General features: G+C 34.4%; 1 protein-coding gene across 1 annotated transcript in view; it reads left to right on the forward strand.

Moving 5' to 3' along the window:
* Positions 1 to 18,374, forward strand: part of LOC149808360 (uncharacterized) — a 181,087-nt gene that overhangs the window by 83,003 nt on the left and 79,710 nt on the right. Inside the window, exons 18-24 of the mRNA XM_089976137.1 lie at positions 2,072 to 2,172; positions 3,672 to 3,764; positions 5,065 to 5,251; positions 6,193 to 7,178; positions 10,944 to 11,053; positions 12,996 to 13,131; positions 15,430 to 15,498. Coding sequence (XP_089832263.1) covers positions 2,072 to 2,172; positions 3,672 to 3,764; positions 5,065 to 5,251; positions 6,193 to 7,178; positions 10,944 to 11,053; positions 12,996 to 13,131; positions 15,430 to 15,498 — 1,682 coding nt within the window. The remainder of the gene's footprint in view (positions 1 to 2,071; positions 2,173 to 3,671; positions 3,765 to 5,064; positions 5,252 to 6,192; positions 7,179 to 10,943; positions 11,054 to 12,995; positions 13,132 to 15,429; positions 15,499 to 18,374) is intronic.

Here is an 18,374-nt window from a genome sequence, read left to right on the forward strand (position 1 = left end):
TATTTTTATACAGCTTTATAATTACAAATAACTTTATATGGTACCAGAGATGCTGCCATGGTACACAAATTTATTTGTATGAATTCTTGCAAATTGTGGATATAAAAACATACTCTGCAAAGTATACATTTTTTATTTAACTGTTGACCCTTAAAGTGCTTGCTGGAATACAAGTTATGCCACTGGTAGAGGTATTATAGTTCTTGTCATGACATTTCTCTCTTTTCAGCTAGGTAACTGTTTGCATATCTGGGTTCTTTGACTGGACATGAATGGTATGAAACTAAATTTGATTGGCACATTGGGCCATGATACAATTATTCTGTTTTAGTTTGAATGTTACATCAAGGAAGTTTTAGAAATGTGTGTTTAAAATACGGGCTACATATAACACCAAAATGGCTGATTCCCAATGTGGTCCATCTTCAGATGATGATTTCATTCAGCAGATAATAGCAGATGATAGTGACAATGACAATGATTTGTTTAAGATAATCTAAAATGAAATGAAAAAGCTAAGATATGTATCTGATTGAAATATGTCAGTCTTAAAAAGGACACTGTGACATTGATGGACTTAAAACACTAAGATAGCGTTATGAAGCAGATAAGAAATTTGCCATAATAGTCAGCAAAACACTGATTTAAGAAAGGGAAACTTTTTCAGAGCTTATTTTAGTGAAAAATCTAAGTTTGGAGAAGAAGTATACAAAAGAAAATACCTTTGACCTGTGGAGAAGTGTACATAACAACCATAGTTTCCCAGCTTGTTCAAGCTGACTAAATTAGCCATGTATATGCCTCTTTGGACAGCAGACTGAGAATGAGGGTCTTAGCACAAAACAAGATTAATACACAGATAAGGCACAGACTGAGCTCAGAAACAAGATTAATACACAGATAAGGCACAGACTGAGCTCAGAAACAAGATTCATACACAGATAGGGCACATACTGAGCTCAGAAACAAGATTCATACACAGATAGGGCACATACTGAGCTCAGAAACAAGATTCATACACAGATAGGGCACATACTGAGCTCAGAAACAAGATTCATACACAGATAGGGCACATACTGAGCTCAGAAACAAGATTCATACACAGATAGGGCACATACTGAGCTCAGAAACAAGATTCATACACAGATAGGGCACATAATCTCCCTTGCAATATTAGCCATCCCGAGTTTTTCTACCGAAAGATTAAATGCTTATTCAGCTTGAGGAGACAGGTTTTTGATGATTCTGATTTCAGTTTTGCTATAACAGGGTGGAGTGGAAGAAATAGAGATGGATATTTAAGTGTTAGGTAAATATTGAATTATGGCCATATCCTCCCCTTCCCCTGCATTTCTATTCCCCCCTATGTTGGTGGCAATGAGTGGAGCTTCCCCCTTTAGATAAAATCGTGGCAGCATCTCTTTGGTACTAGAACATATGCACAATGTTATGACAGATCTTCATATTTAGACAAATTGTAACATATTGTAGTAAATGGCAAACATTTTTAACAAGGATTACAGCCTTACATCTTATTTGTAACATATTGTAGTAAATGTCAAACATTTGTAACAAGGAATACAGCCTTACATCTTATTTGTAACATATTGTAGTAAATGTCAAACATTTGTAGCAAGAAATACAGCTTTACATTTTATTTGTAACATGTTGTAGTAAATGTCAAACATTTGTAACAAGGAATACAGCTTTACATCTTATTTGTAACATGTTGCTGACTGCAGATATGAAATAACATTTAGGTATGAATCTTTGATTAATCTGAATAGATTTTATCTTATGTAAACTGATCTAATGAATTTTGACACTTAGGTTTACTATGTTTAAATGATTTTTAAAATATATTTTAACAAATTTGTTCCAAAATTATGAATTCAGTCTGCCTACAATGTGGATCCTCAGTTAATTTTAAAGAGTCAATTCTCACCTTTCTGTACAAATGTGTTCATCTTTTTTGCCATATGCACACATTCTGTATGAAATGCATTATTATCTATGCTTAAAAAATACATATGTGTGGTGTTTTGGGCAAATTTTTGCACATAAATTACAGAAATTGATCAGATGGACCCCTGGTTTGCATTGGCCCCAACTCCTTACCCATGTCTGCTGTTTGTGACTACATCATGCTGTGTGTCATCTCCTCCATTGCAGGTATAACAAAGGAATCATAATGATTTACTTCATTCAAGGTTGATATGGATCATGAGTTCAGTGTTTCATCCCAAATTCTCACAATGTACATTCATCTGTATTTAAATAGGACCCCTTATAATCATAAGTAAAGGTCAAGTTTCTAAACATTTTACTGGGCTAAAAAGACTTAGTACACAAAACTTAGTTGTTAAGGCATTTGGAGCTTAAGGTATCCACCTATTCAAACATGGTGTAAATAATGTAGCACATATTGGATAATCTCGGGATGCACTAAATAATTGACATTAATATCACTTTGTAAGATGGTTCCCAAAGGCCAACTAGCCAATTAGAACTTGATTGCTTTCAGATGATAGCTACATTCAGATAGACATCCCTTTTGTATTTGCGGGCTTTAGGCCCGATAAGCTCTTTTTGTAGTTTTAATGGTCTGTGGAAATCATTTGTAATGTTCTCTGTGGGAAAATTAGTCCAGTCACATATAAAATCAGTTGTAATGTTCTTAGTGGGCCAATTATTCCAGTCTCATATAAAATCAGTTGTAATGTTCTTAGTGGGCAAATTAGTCCAGTCTCATATAAAATCAGTTGCAATGTTCTTAGTGGGCAAATTAGCCCAGTCTCATATAAAATCAGTTGTAATGTTCTTAGTGGGCTAATTAGTCCAGTCTCATATAAAATCAGTTGTAATGTTCTTAGTGGGCAAATTAGTCCAGTCTCATATAAAATCAGTCGTAATGTTCTTAGTGGGCAAATTAGTCCAGTCTCATATAAAATCAGTTGTAATGTTCTCTGTGGGCAAATTAGTCCAGTCTCATATAAAATCAGTTGTAGTGTTCTTAGTGGGCAAATTTGCCCAATCTCTTATAAACTCTGTTTCAATGCTCTCTATGGACAAATTAAACCAATCTATCTTTGTATTAGATATGAAAATTAGATTTAATGGTCTCAGTGGTCAAATTAGTCCAATCTTTAATAGTGTTAAGTATGAGACTCAGTTTTCATAGTCTCAGTGAGAAAAGTATCCAATACCTTATAATAGTTTTCAACAGAGTATCTTAACCATCCAGTTTAATGTATCTTTCAAGTCATTCATCTTTTTTATGTATCTTATATCTTTGATGTATCTTTTTGTCATTTGTCATTTTTATCTTTGATGTATCTTTCTAATGTGTCATTTGTCATTTTTATTTATCTATGATGTATCTTTCTAATGTGTCATTTGTCATTTTATATCTCTTTGATGAATCTTTTATGTCATTTGTCATTTTTATGTATCTTTGATGTGTCTATTTGTGTCATTTGTCATTTTTTGTTTGTCTTTGATGTGTCTTGTTATGTAATATGTCATCTTTATATATCTTTGAGTTATCACAAGTTTACAGTGAAAGCTAAAGATAGACATTCTAGAATTTTCTACTTGAAAGTAGCTTCTGTTTACAGTTATAGTATGTTTTTTTCTTCATTACTTTGTAATTCTTCTCATTTTTTTCACAGATCCTTGTACCAGAATTAGTTAAAGGACAGTTGCAAATGGCAATGAGGGACTACTTACAAGTCACAGTATCACCTAACACTTCACATAGAGTGGTCAGTTTTTTTATTTTCAGTTCTATACCTGTCTGATGATCTCATATGGTTTATGTTGTTGCCAATGTACATCTTAGTTATATTGATCACAGATAAGTTTTATTAGCATGCCAAGATTTTCCAACTAGTTTTGGTCCTGTTGAAACCAATAGCATGACAGCTACCAAGAACATGGCTATAAAGCATTAGCATGGCAGCTACCAAGAACATGGCTAGAAAGCATTCATTGTCTCATTTTTGTACTGTAAATTGCAATATTTGAGCATCATGAAATTTTAGGATTCTGAAATTTCAGTGTATTAATTTTTTTGCAAAATACTAATGCTCAGAAATAGATAGTTACCAGATTGAAAAAAGTCTATGAATTTTGAAAGCTGAGTCTACCCAAATTTGTTCTGATTTTTTTTTGTTGCATTGTACATTAAATTTTTAGGGAAAAGGGCTTGCAGAGTTAGCATATTGAAAAAGTGTCAAATACTAGGCATTATTAGAACCCTGAATTGAGGTACAGCTACCCTATAGCAGGCACTGTTTTTCTCATCCGTCAGTCCATCTGTTCACACTTCTTGCAGCCAGCATAACTCTGCAACCCTTTGGATTTCATTTGGATTGCCTGTTACATGTAGATGTGCCTTTGAAATTTTTTGTCTTTTTTTCCAAGTCCAGTTTTGATGGAGTTATTCCCCATTTTCTATTAGTGTTACATTTTTGCTACAGCAGATAATTTTAACCAGCATAGCTCAGCAAACATTCAATAGAGTCTGATGCAGTTTGGTGTGTACATTATCTCATAGACCTAGAGGTGTCTTTTAATTTTGTCTTGACATTGAGTTATGGCCCTTGAGAATTAATTTCATGTCTTCATTAAGGATATTGCTTATAACCAGCATCATTAAAAATTATTGATTTTATTCTGATACAATTTGTTATGCTTGTCTCATAGACTTACAAGTGCCTTTTATGGGTTTAGTTTCATTTAGGAGAGTTCTGACTCCTGATTACTTGTCCTTTTAACTTTGCTTTCCACATCATAGCTTTACTAAGTAATATTGCATTTTGACCAGAGTTATTATACACCTTTATATTGATAAGACCTTGAACGAATTAGATTTCAAGCTTTGGAGGTAGTCATTTAGAAGAGTTATTTCCCCTGAATGAGACTTTTTTCAGTCATTGATTTTTGTAAAGATGTTTCCCATCTTAAGGACCTGCTAAGCAAATTCCAGAGATGGGGTCCTATGTGAGACACTCACTGCTGCTAGTTCTTATTACTATGACTTCTTGTAACATCTGTTTTCAGGTCCATGTACCTGAGCTTTTGATGTGGCACAAGTGTGACTTTAGCAGTGAACTGGAAAATGACTGTTACAAAGCAGATAATGAGGGACTAATGCACTTCATTTTGGACCACCTGTCAGGGGACAAAGAGAAAGATCTTAGGGACCTACTGAACCTGGACAAGTTTCATGGGTTCTCAGAAAGCATAGGTATGTTATGTAGCACATATATTTAAATTTGTATACATTTTGCTATTGTCTCCCTTGCATTAATAGACAGCAAAACATACTCTTTTTTTTGTGTGTGCTGTTGTTCTGTTTATTAACATTTAGATTTTGTTATAAGATTTTGTATGATGTTTTTAAAGTCATATCCAAAGTATATGATATCCTTGTTTGTGGATGAGGAGACCAAGCTTGTTGCAGAATCTTTGTTTATGATTATGCAGTAAAACCAGGTTATGAAGGTTGTTAAGGGAGTAATACATTTTCTGCTTTGTTGACAGGTATCGTTTATTTTGAAGTTAACATATATTGAAATTTAGATGGGGCATTGATAAGGTCTTTTATAAACAGATGTCCTGTTTATCTGGATGTTTGGTAATCAGGTTTCTTTTTACTTTATTTGCAGAGGGCTCAGTTCAATTAGTGAGTTACAAGCTAACTCCAGACTGAGACCCTATTGATGTAGACAGAAACTAATTCACTCTGAAAAACACCTATAATAATGTGTGTTCTCATTTACCAAATATAGTTTGTTTTACTAAAACATATTATCAAATTTTATGTTCTTTCTAAAATTAATAGCAAAGTAAAGATCCACTTACCTTTAAGGTCAGTTTTATGACCAGGAAAGTAACTCAGATTTAGGTTAATTGTTAAACTTTATAATAGTTATCTCCCTGTGATATTTATTGTTCCATTGATACTGATGGTAATACATGAAATGAGTGTTCATGGTAATAAAATGGACCTTGAATATAAGTTTCTCATGAGTTATTTTCTTCACATGATCTGATGTAAATTAGTATCACTTTAGTCCACTAAGCCATGAACATTCTTAATACCATGAACATAATAATCTTGGATCTTTTTGTTGCATATTATGTTTGAAATGATCAGTGTGATTCATTAACTTTTTTATGTTACAGACATAAGTGGAAAAAATGAGCTACCATTTAGAATAGAGATAGTGCCCTTTGATAGATCATTCCTGTGTTCATTTGATTTTACTTCACTCGTCCAATTTGGAAACGAACTTCAGACATTGAGAAGAACATCTTCCTTACCTCACTTTGCAGAGAATATTTCAGGGGATTTAAGCAGTGGTCATTTCAGAGACAAGGAAGATACCACTTATAAAATGACTTCTCTAACTCTGGATTACATCAAGTCAGATTGTCCTATTGTGGCCACATTAGTTAGCTTAATTAGTTCTGATGAATTTGATGATGTCCAATTTCACCTTGAAAGAGGTCATTTTGATGATGAGGATGATGAGGAATCAGAACTAAGTAGATGCAGATCACCATCAGATATGAGTATCGTTGATATTAGAAGTTATCGTTATCAAAAACTTTCTGATAACTTTCCCACTCTCAAACGCCATTTGTTGAATTACATTGTTCCTATAGCTGGAACAGAGGATCCAGAAATTCTCAGAGGTGGTGATCCAATCCTCAAGTTTGTAACCAGTAACATTACAGACAAATTTAAATCAATTATGTTGACTCTCCATGACAGCATTCAGTTCAACACATTTGTGACTGAAATTATATACAAGTTGTTCATTCAGCACAAATGGCACGAAATTCTGGGCATTATTGACAGTATACCAGTCTGTGTTTTCAAGGAGAATACACAACTTCAAAACATTCATGACATAGTGTTGTGTTGTGTGATACTCAGAGATACAAAGAAAGGGAACTTATCCAAATCTAACTCAGATCAAGTTATGGGTCTTGTTCACCAAGTTCTGTCACAAGACCAGCAGGCTCGGATGTTGCTGTCTGTTCATCAGTCACTTCACATTGAGCACAACATGGATTTGTTCGAGATGTGTTTATGTCAACCAATGACAGAGGAATTACAGCTGGCCTTGAAGACAAAGTTTGAGGAAATCAGAATATACTATCGAGTAAGTCAAACTTTTAATCTGTTATTAATTTTGGAAGCTTAAGATGGGCCATAGCTGGCATTTTGTCCCTTTTTTCATCCCAAATAACAAGATATAAAAAGAGCTGTACAAACCTTTATTCTGAGTATTTCCAGTCATCAAGACAATATAGATTGTTAACCAAGCCATTTGGGGCAGGAAGAACCCCGATGATTTTAGAGTTGGTCAAGGTCACCATCACTGAAAGAATAATATAAAGGTTTGTTTAGAGATTCAGTTATTGACCATGTACTTTCATCAAAGGTTGTGGAGGCCTTGCTGTTAAATGCATATAAGAATCATATTGATTTTGGAGTCAAGATGTTAAAGGTCAAGGTCACTTGCTGAAAGAAATGGGTTTTGCTAAATAATATTTGTTCTTCAACAAGTTTCTTGAGTGAACTTTGAGGGTAGTAATAAAAAACCCCAGTAGATTCTGGGGTCTAGAGGTAAGAGGTTATGGTCATGGGAAGTCTGATTAAAGAAAACAATGGTTTCTGCACATTAAGTTAGTTCAAAACCTCATACCTTAACCAAAGGTTGAGGTCTTTTAGACCTCTTGGTCACTAATCTCCCTCATCAACCACACCATACTAATGTCTCATAGAGAACTTATAAACACTGGGAAAGTCAGTAATGTGCTGTTCACAATACCCTTGTTTAGTCTTTGTTGCCTGTTTGACTAACAACATATTTTGATTGTTTATATTATTAAACACAAAATGAAATTTCTTATCTTTAGTGCCAATCCACTCATTCACCAAAAATTACAGATCACCTGAATGTATTAAAGCATGCCTCATTAAATAGGACAGAATGCATATTTAGCTATAAATAATTATGAGTTTGATAAAAAGCTGGTTTTAAATTTACTTTCCAAAATCTGTTAAAAAGATTATGAAACATACAGGCCCAAGACATTTTGCATATCGGGATTACTGGTTCACATTTCTTTCACAATTTGAATACTTCATAAAAATATTTTTTAAAAATCATATACAAGATTGGTTATAAAACTGGAAAAAATATAGAATGGAGGAGACCATATATTGAGATTTTTTAGGACTGAGCCTCCCACTACATGGGACAATCCAAGTGATTGCCATTCTGGTGTACTATATGCGCCTGCAGCTGTGAAGAAATTTGACCCCAAACTTGCATAACTTATTATTAGATGACTTGTAAATGGATGAAACATTTATTTATATTTCATTATAAGATGAAAAATAAATGAGGTACTTCAAATTTTGGGCCATTAGATGGCAGTATGAGTTTGGACAAAGATTCAGTTAATTATGAAAGCCAATTCATGCATTAAGGTGAACACAACTAACACAAAGTTAGCCTGGATGAATATTGTAAAGATCAGATTTGTTGTACATTGCACACTTTCATATTTTGCATCATGCATATTATGACATCATAAAGCTCTATGATGTCACCACTTGCTCTAGAGGGGTTGGATTAACATACATCAGCTTGATATAAAGGATGAGAAGTTTTTACTGTACTTTCCACACAGTAATATATTACTTATGCAAACAGTTTGGGCAGACAGATACTATGCTTATATGTAGTCAAATATTGTGAATCACCTTAAATCCATGTGTTTCAAATTTGTTAGTCTGATTATAGAATACATATATGTGGGTGCATCATTTCTGTGGATTTGTCATTTACCCCCCACCCCACCCCAACCGCCCTCAAAATAGCATGATAAAATATTGAGCAACACATTTTCATGTAACTTACATTATTCAAGAAAACATATGCTTATACAAGGTTCAAACTGTGACACCAGGGTACGTAATTTTATTCACCTTAGTGCTGTCTCATGTGTCATATATTCCTAATTTCACTGGATTTCGTCAAGTTTTAGTGAATATTAATTATTTTGAATGAATATAATATGTACTTTGGGAAGAAAAGGGTGATATTGGCATTTATTACTATGGAATAAATTAGAGTGCTTTCAAGTTCATTAAATTTTCATGTAAACTAGATCATAGTCAGTTTTTATTGCTCTTCATCTTTTATAAAAATATCATGATATATATGTCATACCACAGATACCAAAGAAAACAAAAAGTGATGCTTTTTTTTGCATAATTGGGGTTGCGGGTTGGAAGCTTTGAATATCTGTGTGATTCATATTTTATTCTGACTGATTCATATGATCTCTGGTTGGTTCTAAATTTAAATAATTCCAGTCTGACATGATTCAATATGGCCATTATGGCCACCATCTTGAAACTCTTCTTTTGGCCACTGCTTTTAAACAGAAAGCCATATCAATATGGTTTTTTTATATCAAAAGTCCTATTATTGCAGCCATAGTAGCTATGTTTAAAATCTTTTTATAGCTACTCCTCCTGAATAGGGAACCACAGTAGCTCTGTGCTTACTGTGCTGAACTCACAATTGAAATGGTGCTAGTCCTGATCTTACTATCTTCCTATTGGATCCCCCTGGATCAGCTACCTTGGTGTATCCTTGGGTAAGGCACTTTACTCTAATTAAATCAGCACTAAATAACCTACCTTGTGTTGCTGTGCTGTAAAACATCAACCCAAACCAAATCTCCCAAATGGAAGACTGTATTGACATGGATTTTTTTACCAAAGACGTTTGATATTTATGTGCTTCTAAACAAACATAAGGCCACTCTTAAATCCAGTATTGCTGCCATATTGGCAGTCTTGAAATTCTTGTTATTGCTACTCCTCCTCCTCAGTGGCTAGTCATATTGAAATGGGTGTTTTACTGTAATACTTCCCATGATCTCTTGTTGCTCTTGAAAGTGCTGATTACATCAAATATGGTTGCCATAGCAGCCAATTTTAAAACCTTGTTATTGCTTTAGAATATCAGAATGGTTAACACTCAGTGTTTAAAAATAAGAAATGGTCTTATCTTGGATTCCTGGAAGTAGTTTTCAGCCAGTGGAGTCATTCCCTTTTGAAGGACTCTTGGTTTACTTTGGACCATAGGTTTACAAAGTTAATGTGTAATTCAGTAACAAATATCATTCAGTAAAATGATAAATTTCCTGGAATTTTTAATTTTAGAGTACCATCTCTTACATGTCTTATTCCACATAATCAGTTAAATCTGTGATTAAGGCAGTCTTTCTTTTCTTACTGATGTGATGAGGAATTTCAGTTACTTGTCTTATCTCTGTTGAGTTGACATCTGACTGTCTGACGTCAATCTAATATGGTAAGTTGCAATGTAATGAAAATCCACTCATCTGCTTAATCAGACAAATGATGTATAATTAAGAACAATTAACCAGACGAGTGACGGTTAATTTAGGACAATTAGCTTTTTCATTCATAAATAACATTAAATTATGGTCACATTATGATTCCATGCCTTGTAGGACAAGGAGCAATTTCTTTTAACTATTTGAGGCCACTGGCATCATGGTAGCAGTGTTTTATACAACTTTCTTGTTTGCAATTAAATTAAACGATGCCATGGAATACAGGTTGAAGAAGTATTTTGTTTCACTTTGGCTTTGATGAACAAATGGGTCAGTATAAAAATAAATTGTAAGTGGTAGGTACTGATTCCATAGTTTATTTGTGTGCTAATTGGCAGAGCCTCAAAAGAGACAAATATCGTAACTCTTTGATTGAATTTTGATTTCTTTATACCAATGGCAGCATAGATTCTTGTAGTTTCTACCATTCAAAAATGTACCTCTTTACTCTGCAGTTTATATATTTCTGATTCTCATTTTAGATAACTGAATGTGTCAAGGCTGTTCAGCTCCATTTATCACTCCAGTTATCAGGATTTTTAACAGAAGAGGAAAAGCAGTTGGCCAAGAAAAAACATGCCCGACTGGACAGGTAAATTATGAAGATTTTGTGGGGTGTATTGCAGCAGCCCTCTATAGCAGACATTTCTCCTTCCAATATTCTCAATCCTCAAAATTTGGTTTTCAGTTTTATATGTACTGAATTTACTGATTTATCTCACCTGGCCATAAAGCCATGTGAACTTATGATGTATTACCTGGGTCCATTGTGATGCTGACCTGGATTCATTGTGCATCTTGCATTTGTGAGTCCATGAGCAATTGGTATTTGAAACTTTTAATCAAATTTGGAAGAAAGTATCTGGCCTTGAAGGACTTTGAAATTGTACAGAATGATACTGATCTACCATAAAATATGGCCACCAGTGCAAAAAATGGAAAAAAATGTAAGATAGATTTTTCTCGGATTTAACGGAAGCGTACTGGAAGGAAAACAAATTATAGAAACTTACCTTCAAATGAGCCATCGTTTATTATCAAATTTAATAAAAACAATTGCTGAAAATTAAAACATAACGTTAAATAACTTTTTCTGAGAAACTCCTCAGTTGCATTAGATCAAGTTTTGACAAAAAGGATCCACTGCATAGAGAGCTTTCAATTACATCCACAGAAAGGATTCACCACAAAGAGGGTTTCATTAACATCCACAGAAAGGATCCACCACAAAGAGGGTTTCATTAACATCCACAGAAAGGATCCACCACAAAGAGGGTTTCATTAACATCCACAGAAAGGATTCACCACAAAGAGGGTTTCATTAACATCCACAGAAAGCATCCACCACAAAGAGGGTTTCATTAACATCCACAGAAAGGATCCACCACAAAGAGGGTTTCATAATCCACAGAAAGGATCCACCACAAAGAGGGTTTCATTAACATCCACAGAAAGGATCCACCACAAAGAGGGTTTCATTAACATCCACAGAAAGCATCCACCACAAAGAGGGTTTCATTAACATCCACAGAAAGGATTCACCACAAGGAGGGTTTCATTAACATCCACAGAAAGGATTCACCACAAAGAGGGTTTCATTAACATCCACAGAAAGGTTCCACCACAAAGAGGGTTTCATTAACATCCACAGAAAGCATCCACCACAAAGAGGGTTTCATTAACATCCACAGAAAAGATTCACCACAAAGAGGGTTTCATTAACATCCACAGAAAGGATTCACCACAAAGAGGGTTTCATTAACATCCACAGAAAGGATCCACCACAAAGAGGGTTTCAGTTACATCCACAAAAAGTATCTACTGCATAGAGGGCTTTCGTTTTTTTACAAGTGATGCTGATCTTCCACTAGATATAATCACCTTTACTAAAAACACAAAAGTTCAACTTTCTTTCCAAAACCATAGAACTAAATATAATCATATTTAACAGAAATGATGCTGATTTAAGTTCAGATATAACCAACATTAATAAAAATAGTAAACTTTTTTTAAAAAACTTAAAATTTAAACAAAAATCATTTAAATGACTTATTGAAAACTGCTTCAAAGAATTTGTCACAACCTAGTAGAAAGCATATTGGCATGAAGACTCTTTAAATTTATTAAAAAATGCAGCTCTGTCATCAAATATGGATGATTTTACTGAAAATAGAAAGAAAAAATCTTTAAACAGCTTCTTCTCCAGGCTGCTCAATAAAATTTGATAAAATTTGAAATCAGTCTTGCATAGAAGACTTTCAAGTTTGTACAGCTGATGCTCTTCCACCATCAAATATGGCCACCATTACTAATAACTGAAAACATTTAGATGTATCAAAATGAATCAAATGACAGGAGATTAAATATTTTTGACTTTATAAAGTTGTAACCTTGAAAATGGCAAGATATTTGAAAGTCTTCTATAGTACAGGCTTCAGGGATCATAGTTAGGCAATTTATCATCACATATACCATGGATGATACCAGAACTTGTAATATTTCCTTGTTATTGTTATTGCTCTTTGCTGTTACAGATTCACAGACTGGGGTCAGTTGGTAGAGTGGACCCAGTCAGACCCACAGGAAGTTCTTAACCTACTGCTGGATAATGGAGACTTTGAGACAGCAAGGTCATGGGCCAAAATGAGGAAACTTGAGAATCTCTGCCTGGTAAACAGTTTAAATGACCATCTACTGTAAATAATGCTACTGTGATTTGGGGTTGTAAAATTTAATGGTTTGGTTAAAAAATGTATATTAATGGGTACTTAATTTTGTCAGTTGTTGTTAATTTAAAGAAAAAACCCAAGCAAAGCATGCAAAAATATTGAGCAGTGATCTGTCTATAGAAGATAATACAGACAGTCACTTCGATGCCTTTTCAAATGAACAGGCTTAATGCTTACTCGAAAAATTAGATTGACTAGGTAAATTATTCATTGCTAATACTTAGCATTAATTCTGAGATCGAAATGAAAGAAGATGCAGACATCCTTTTGAAATGCACATAATAATTTTATTTCCCAATGCAGTTTTTTTTCAGTGTTCTTAAAGACCACATTCAAAACATAAATTATTGATAATTATGGATTGGTGCTAATACAAAGTCAGTGACAGCAAACCAAACCTTTTAAAATCTCCTCCATTTCCATCAAAAATGGAATTTCAATCTTGGCTATCACATTGCCACTGAGAGAGTAGTCAAAAGGGAGACAGTACTCATTGTCGCATTTAATGGAAAATGGCATCACTCCATTGTTTGAGCCAGATGTATAAAATCCCCAGATGCATATGTCATTGCCCTGGTTATTGCTTAATTCAGTGAAGGGGATGACAGTGGAGATGTACTCACAGATAAGGTCTCAGTTGACCTGAAGATGTATTTCCTTATGCTGATTCAGCCAAAGGGATTCTGTCCACATGCAAAAATGTTGATTGTCTACACACACAACAAAGTGTCACCTTGGATGGATGTGAAAGTGGGACTGTTTTGCTAATGGTGTATTAGTTATTTGTTTTGAAATCTGTTTAGTAATAAAAATGGACCCATATGCTCCATTTGCTCATCGGACATGTTCATGGAATATTAGTGGCTAACATAATTCAGGAATGTGTGCTTAGAAAAGGCTCAAACTCTGATTGACATTTCATTTTCTTAAACTTTTATTTTGTCATATTTCTTATGTATTTCCTAATTTCATTGTATTGCATACAGTTTTGATCAGTCATGTTTATTTAATTTGTATTGTGTACTTGACCTTGGTCCATAATTGAGGGTGGGAGGTTTGGTCTATGTGACTAATGTCATGCAGGGTGAACATGTTTACTTAGTTTTGAGTTCTAGATACAGCTTTGATTCTGAACCTGGAAGATTTCAGAAACAAATTTTTGTTTAGTTTGATGGAAAATTTGATGAAGATGAAATAGTATTTTCTTAGAATGATTATTGCAATAAAGGTTTGTTGGAAAAGATTTTAAAGTTATTTACATAAGAATTAACTCATTCTTATCTTATCGTCTGAAATTGAATCAGTTCTTTGGTTGTGTTAAGTTTTAATTTGAGAGGATTTATTTACTTAAATTATTCCTGGGAATTACAAAGTGCTTATTGATTATTGTATGACTAAATCAAATTTTGAAATGATTGTGAATTGATTTAAGGACATCTTGGATTTTATCATTGTGATACATCAAGACTGTTAGCACATCAACACTGTTTCATGGTATTGATACATCAGCACATTCAGGATTGGAATTCATTTGGAACACCACTAGAATTCATAGAATTAGGACAATTTAGGATTTAATTCACAATACTGCAAGTTCTTTTTACATTTTCACTTTGTATTCAAGGAAAATATTTTTAAAAAATTTAATTTGCTGAACTTGTTGGTTTTGGCTCTTTTCTTTTACTTAGTTTAAGACCATAGAGTTGTAACAGTATTAATTATTTTAAATATGTTTTCCTGTTGAAATAAACAAGGACACAGACTGTTAGCAATTACTGTTGCATGATACAGAGATACTGCATTAGTATAATGCTTTGAAGTTTATGAAATTTTATATGTGAATAAATTCTAATTAATAAATTCCAAATTATTCCTCATCTTTACTACACATATGCCATAACTTTCTCAGCACTGTAAATACAGTTGGTGTTAAAAGTAGAACACAAGCAATTGTTCATTCCTTACATCATCACAAATGATATCTGCAACTGTAGCTCAATGAATTTTCAGGTTGGTGTCATTAAATGTAGTGAAAAGTAACTAATTCTTTTTATGAATGAAGTAATTGAAGACCATTTGAATTGACATAGAGCATAACTCTTTTTATTAAACACATTCAGCATAAGAGAATATTTGAAACCCATTATCATTTCACACTGATTATTATTGGATAAATAAGATGTTGTATTTACACCATTACAACAATAATACCCTCATAAAACTCATGTTTCTCTTGCAGGTAATTGAGGAGAAACATATTTTGTGGCTTCTGAACTCAAAGCCTCCCAACACTACCAAGGTGTTTATGGTATGTAATATAAAGAAAGTAGTGTCATTTTTTTAAAAATATAGTTGTTGCTTATTTCATTCTGAACTTTGTACAATATTGTTGCAGTGTTATCATTGTGTTTCGGGGCCCCAAGTGGCCAAGTGGTCTAAAGCGCTTACCGTTATGAATCACTGCCATCTCACCTCTGTCTGCGTGGGTTTAAGTCTTGGATTTGGCCAGTGTGGTTATGTGGGAAAGCTTGCCATTAGCTTCTCGTGGGTCGGTGGTTCTTTCTGAGGTTTCCCGGGTTCACCCACCACCATTTATACTGGCCACCATGTATAGCCTCTCTTGTGCTGAAAAATGGCACTGAACCCTACAATAACAACAACAAGAACAATCATTTTGTTTCACCCATAGCAAAAGTTATGACATGCAAAACATTGTTCTTCTTCATATTTCCTAGTCTTGACCAAATTAAAGCATTTGTTCAGATAGATTACAGTGTAATAGCCATATGTGTATTTGGACAAAACGCTTATGAGATCAAAAGTCAGTTTTCCATTCATTAAATTTCGTAAGATTCATTTGATATTGATTGATTCTTTATATTCTAAAAGTGTGATTGTTTTATTAACAATTACAACATTCCAAAGCTGCATTTTGATATTCTTCACCAACAGTTGCAAAGAAAGTAAAGAATATTTTACCAGCTGAAAGAAGAATATATTTGTTATTGAATATGGATTTAACAGCATTCAGTACATTTGGATATGTTCTGACACGTCATTTATTCTTCAAATAGTTACTTGCATGATTATAATACCTTCGGAGTACTAACACTGTCTTACATATCCAACCCACCTGGCTAAATATATTTACCTTTGGGAGCTAAATGTTGTCTGACTACATTTGAGGTGGTTTGAGTGATCTCCCCTTGATATAATGATTTGTGCTAAATATTATGTGTACAGCTTGTGTTGAGTAGCACAGTCTCTTCTGTTGAGAGACCATGCAAATCATCTTCAAGAATTTTTTTTGAAAGATATTCATTAGTAAAGCAAGTTGGAGGAATTTCTCCCCTGATCGAAGTATACTCCATCAATATTTCCCTCTTTTCCTTGCTCCTTTCTTTTAAAGTCTTTTCATCTATTGTAGAATTACATCTTTGTCATAAACACAGGCACATTGGTCCTTTTTCACAGGTAACTTTATGCAGTCAACTGTACTAGCCCAGTAACATCCACACCTTGGGTTCATAAAGCAGAATGCATGACTGGTTACACTTGCATAACATTGTCTGCTTTAAGTCTTATTACAGATTTCTGCTATGTGCAAACAGTGGAGGGCTGTGGATGACATCCATAGTACATATCTAGCATGTGTAGGTTGACACTCTGGGAACACACATTGTATACCGTATATACTTGCCTTTAAGTTGAGTCAAAATGCAAAGAACAAAGATCCTGATCTGTCATATCATAATGTTCCTGTTGATCAGGTTCTATGTTGTTGGTTCTACTGATTACTCCTAGCAAACTGCACAGAACCAGATCTGCTGGTGCATTATGCAACAACAGATCTGGGTCTGTGCAGTTTGCAGTTGGATTTGTCTTATAAGTGAGTATATTGGTATGCAAGAGTTTGTAGAATGTCAACTGGTCTTCATGCATAGAAAACCATAGCTGCCAACCCTCACGAATTTGGTGTGAAATTCACGACTTTTTCAGCGATTCACGGATTCGCGCTGTAAGCCAAATATTCATGAATTTTCCAATCCTCAATTATTTTAAATCTTTAATAAAATAACCAATTTCCTGTTAAGTGCTAGTCGTGATATTCGCAGTTTCCGAAACGGTCCGGTACTGCTGGTCACGATATTAGTAGATCTACAGTCGATTAGTACAGTTGGCCTGGTAGCAAGCATTTTAGCCTATTTTAATCTATATGTATAAGAGTAGTTTTACAAATGCTTTTGAGAGAAACTGGGGCCTAACCGGAAATTTGCTCCACGCATGCGTCAAAACACTGATTTAAGTTACTGTTCAGCATCGCATGTAAGATCTTGAAAATGTCTTCACCACCAAGGAAAAAGAAATGTATTACTCAAAAAGTGAAGTTTAATTTGGAATATATCAAAAATTGGCCGTGCATTCTGCCATTAAACATTGATATTCATTCATGCTTTTTGCACTCAGTGTGCCATCGCAGAGACGATGTGAGGAAGAATGTCAGTTGCAAAAAACATGTAGAAGTTGAGAAAATTAAGAATTCGCAGATTTCAGCTCTGGAATATTTTAAACCATTGGCGGAAGACCTGCAGGCTACCAACGCTGAAGGGGGCCCCGAGTGGCCGAGTGGTCTAAAGCGCTCACTGTTACGGATCACTGCCATCTCACCTCTGTCTGCGTCAGTTCGAGTCTCAGATTCGGCTAATGTGGTTATGTGAGAAAGCTTGCCAGTGGCTTCTCGTGGGTCGGTGGTTCTTTCCGGGGGTTTTCCAGGTTCTTCCTCCACCATTAATACTGGCCGCCATGTATAGCCTATCTTGTGCTGAAAAATGGCGTTAAACCCTACAACAACAACAACAACCAACGCTGAAGCATTATTTGTGAGTTTTCTTGTCAAACACAATCTACTTTTATCAGCTGGAGACCATGCTAAACATTTGTTCTGACCAATGTTCCCGGACTCAAAAATCGCTTCCAAATTTTCCTGTGGAAGAACCAAAAATGCTGCAGCTCCTGTGCATTCCTCACAGCAACAGTGACAGCGAAAGAGTATTTTCTTTAGTGAGGAAAAATTAGACAGACTTTAGGGCCTCCTTAGCTGCAGAAAATTTGTCAGCAATTTTAGTCCCCAAGATCAACCAGCAGGCAAGAAGTCAGAACTGTTTAGAAAACAAATTTACGATC

Source organism: Sinohyriopsis cumingii, chromosome 1, assembly GCF_028554795.1.
Source record: "Sinohyriopsis cumingii isolate HCF-2022 chromosome 1, ASM2855479v2, whole genome shotgun sequence".
Lineage (NCBI taxonomy): Eukaryota > Metazoa > Mollusca > Bivalvia > Unionida > Unionidae > Sinohyriopsis > Sinohyriopsis cumingii.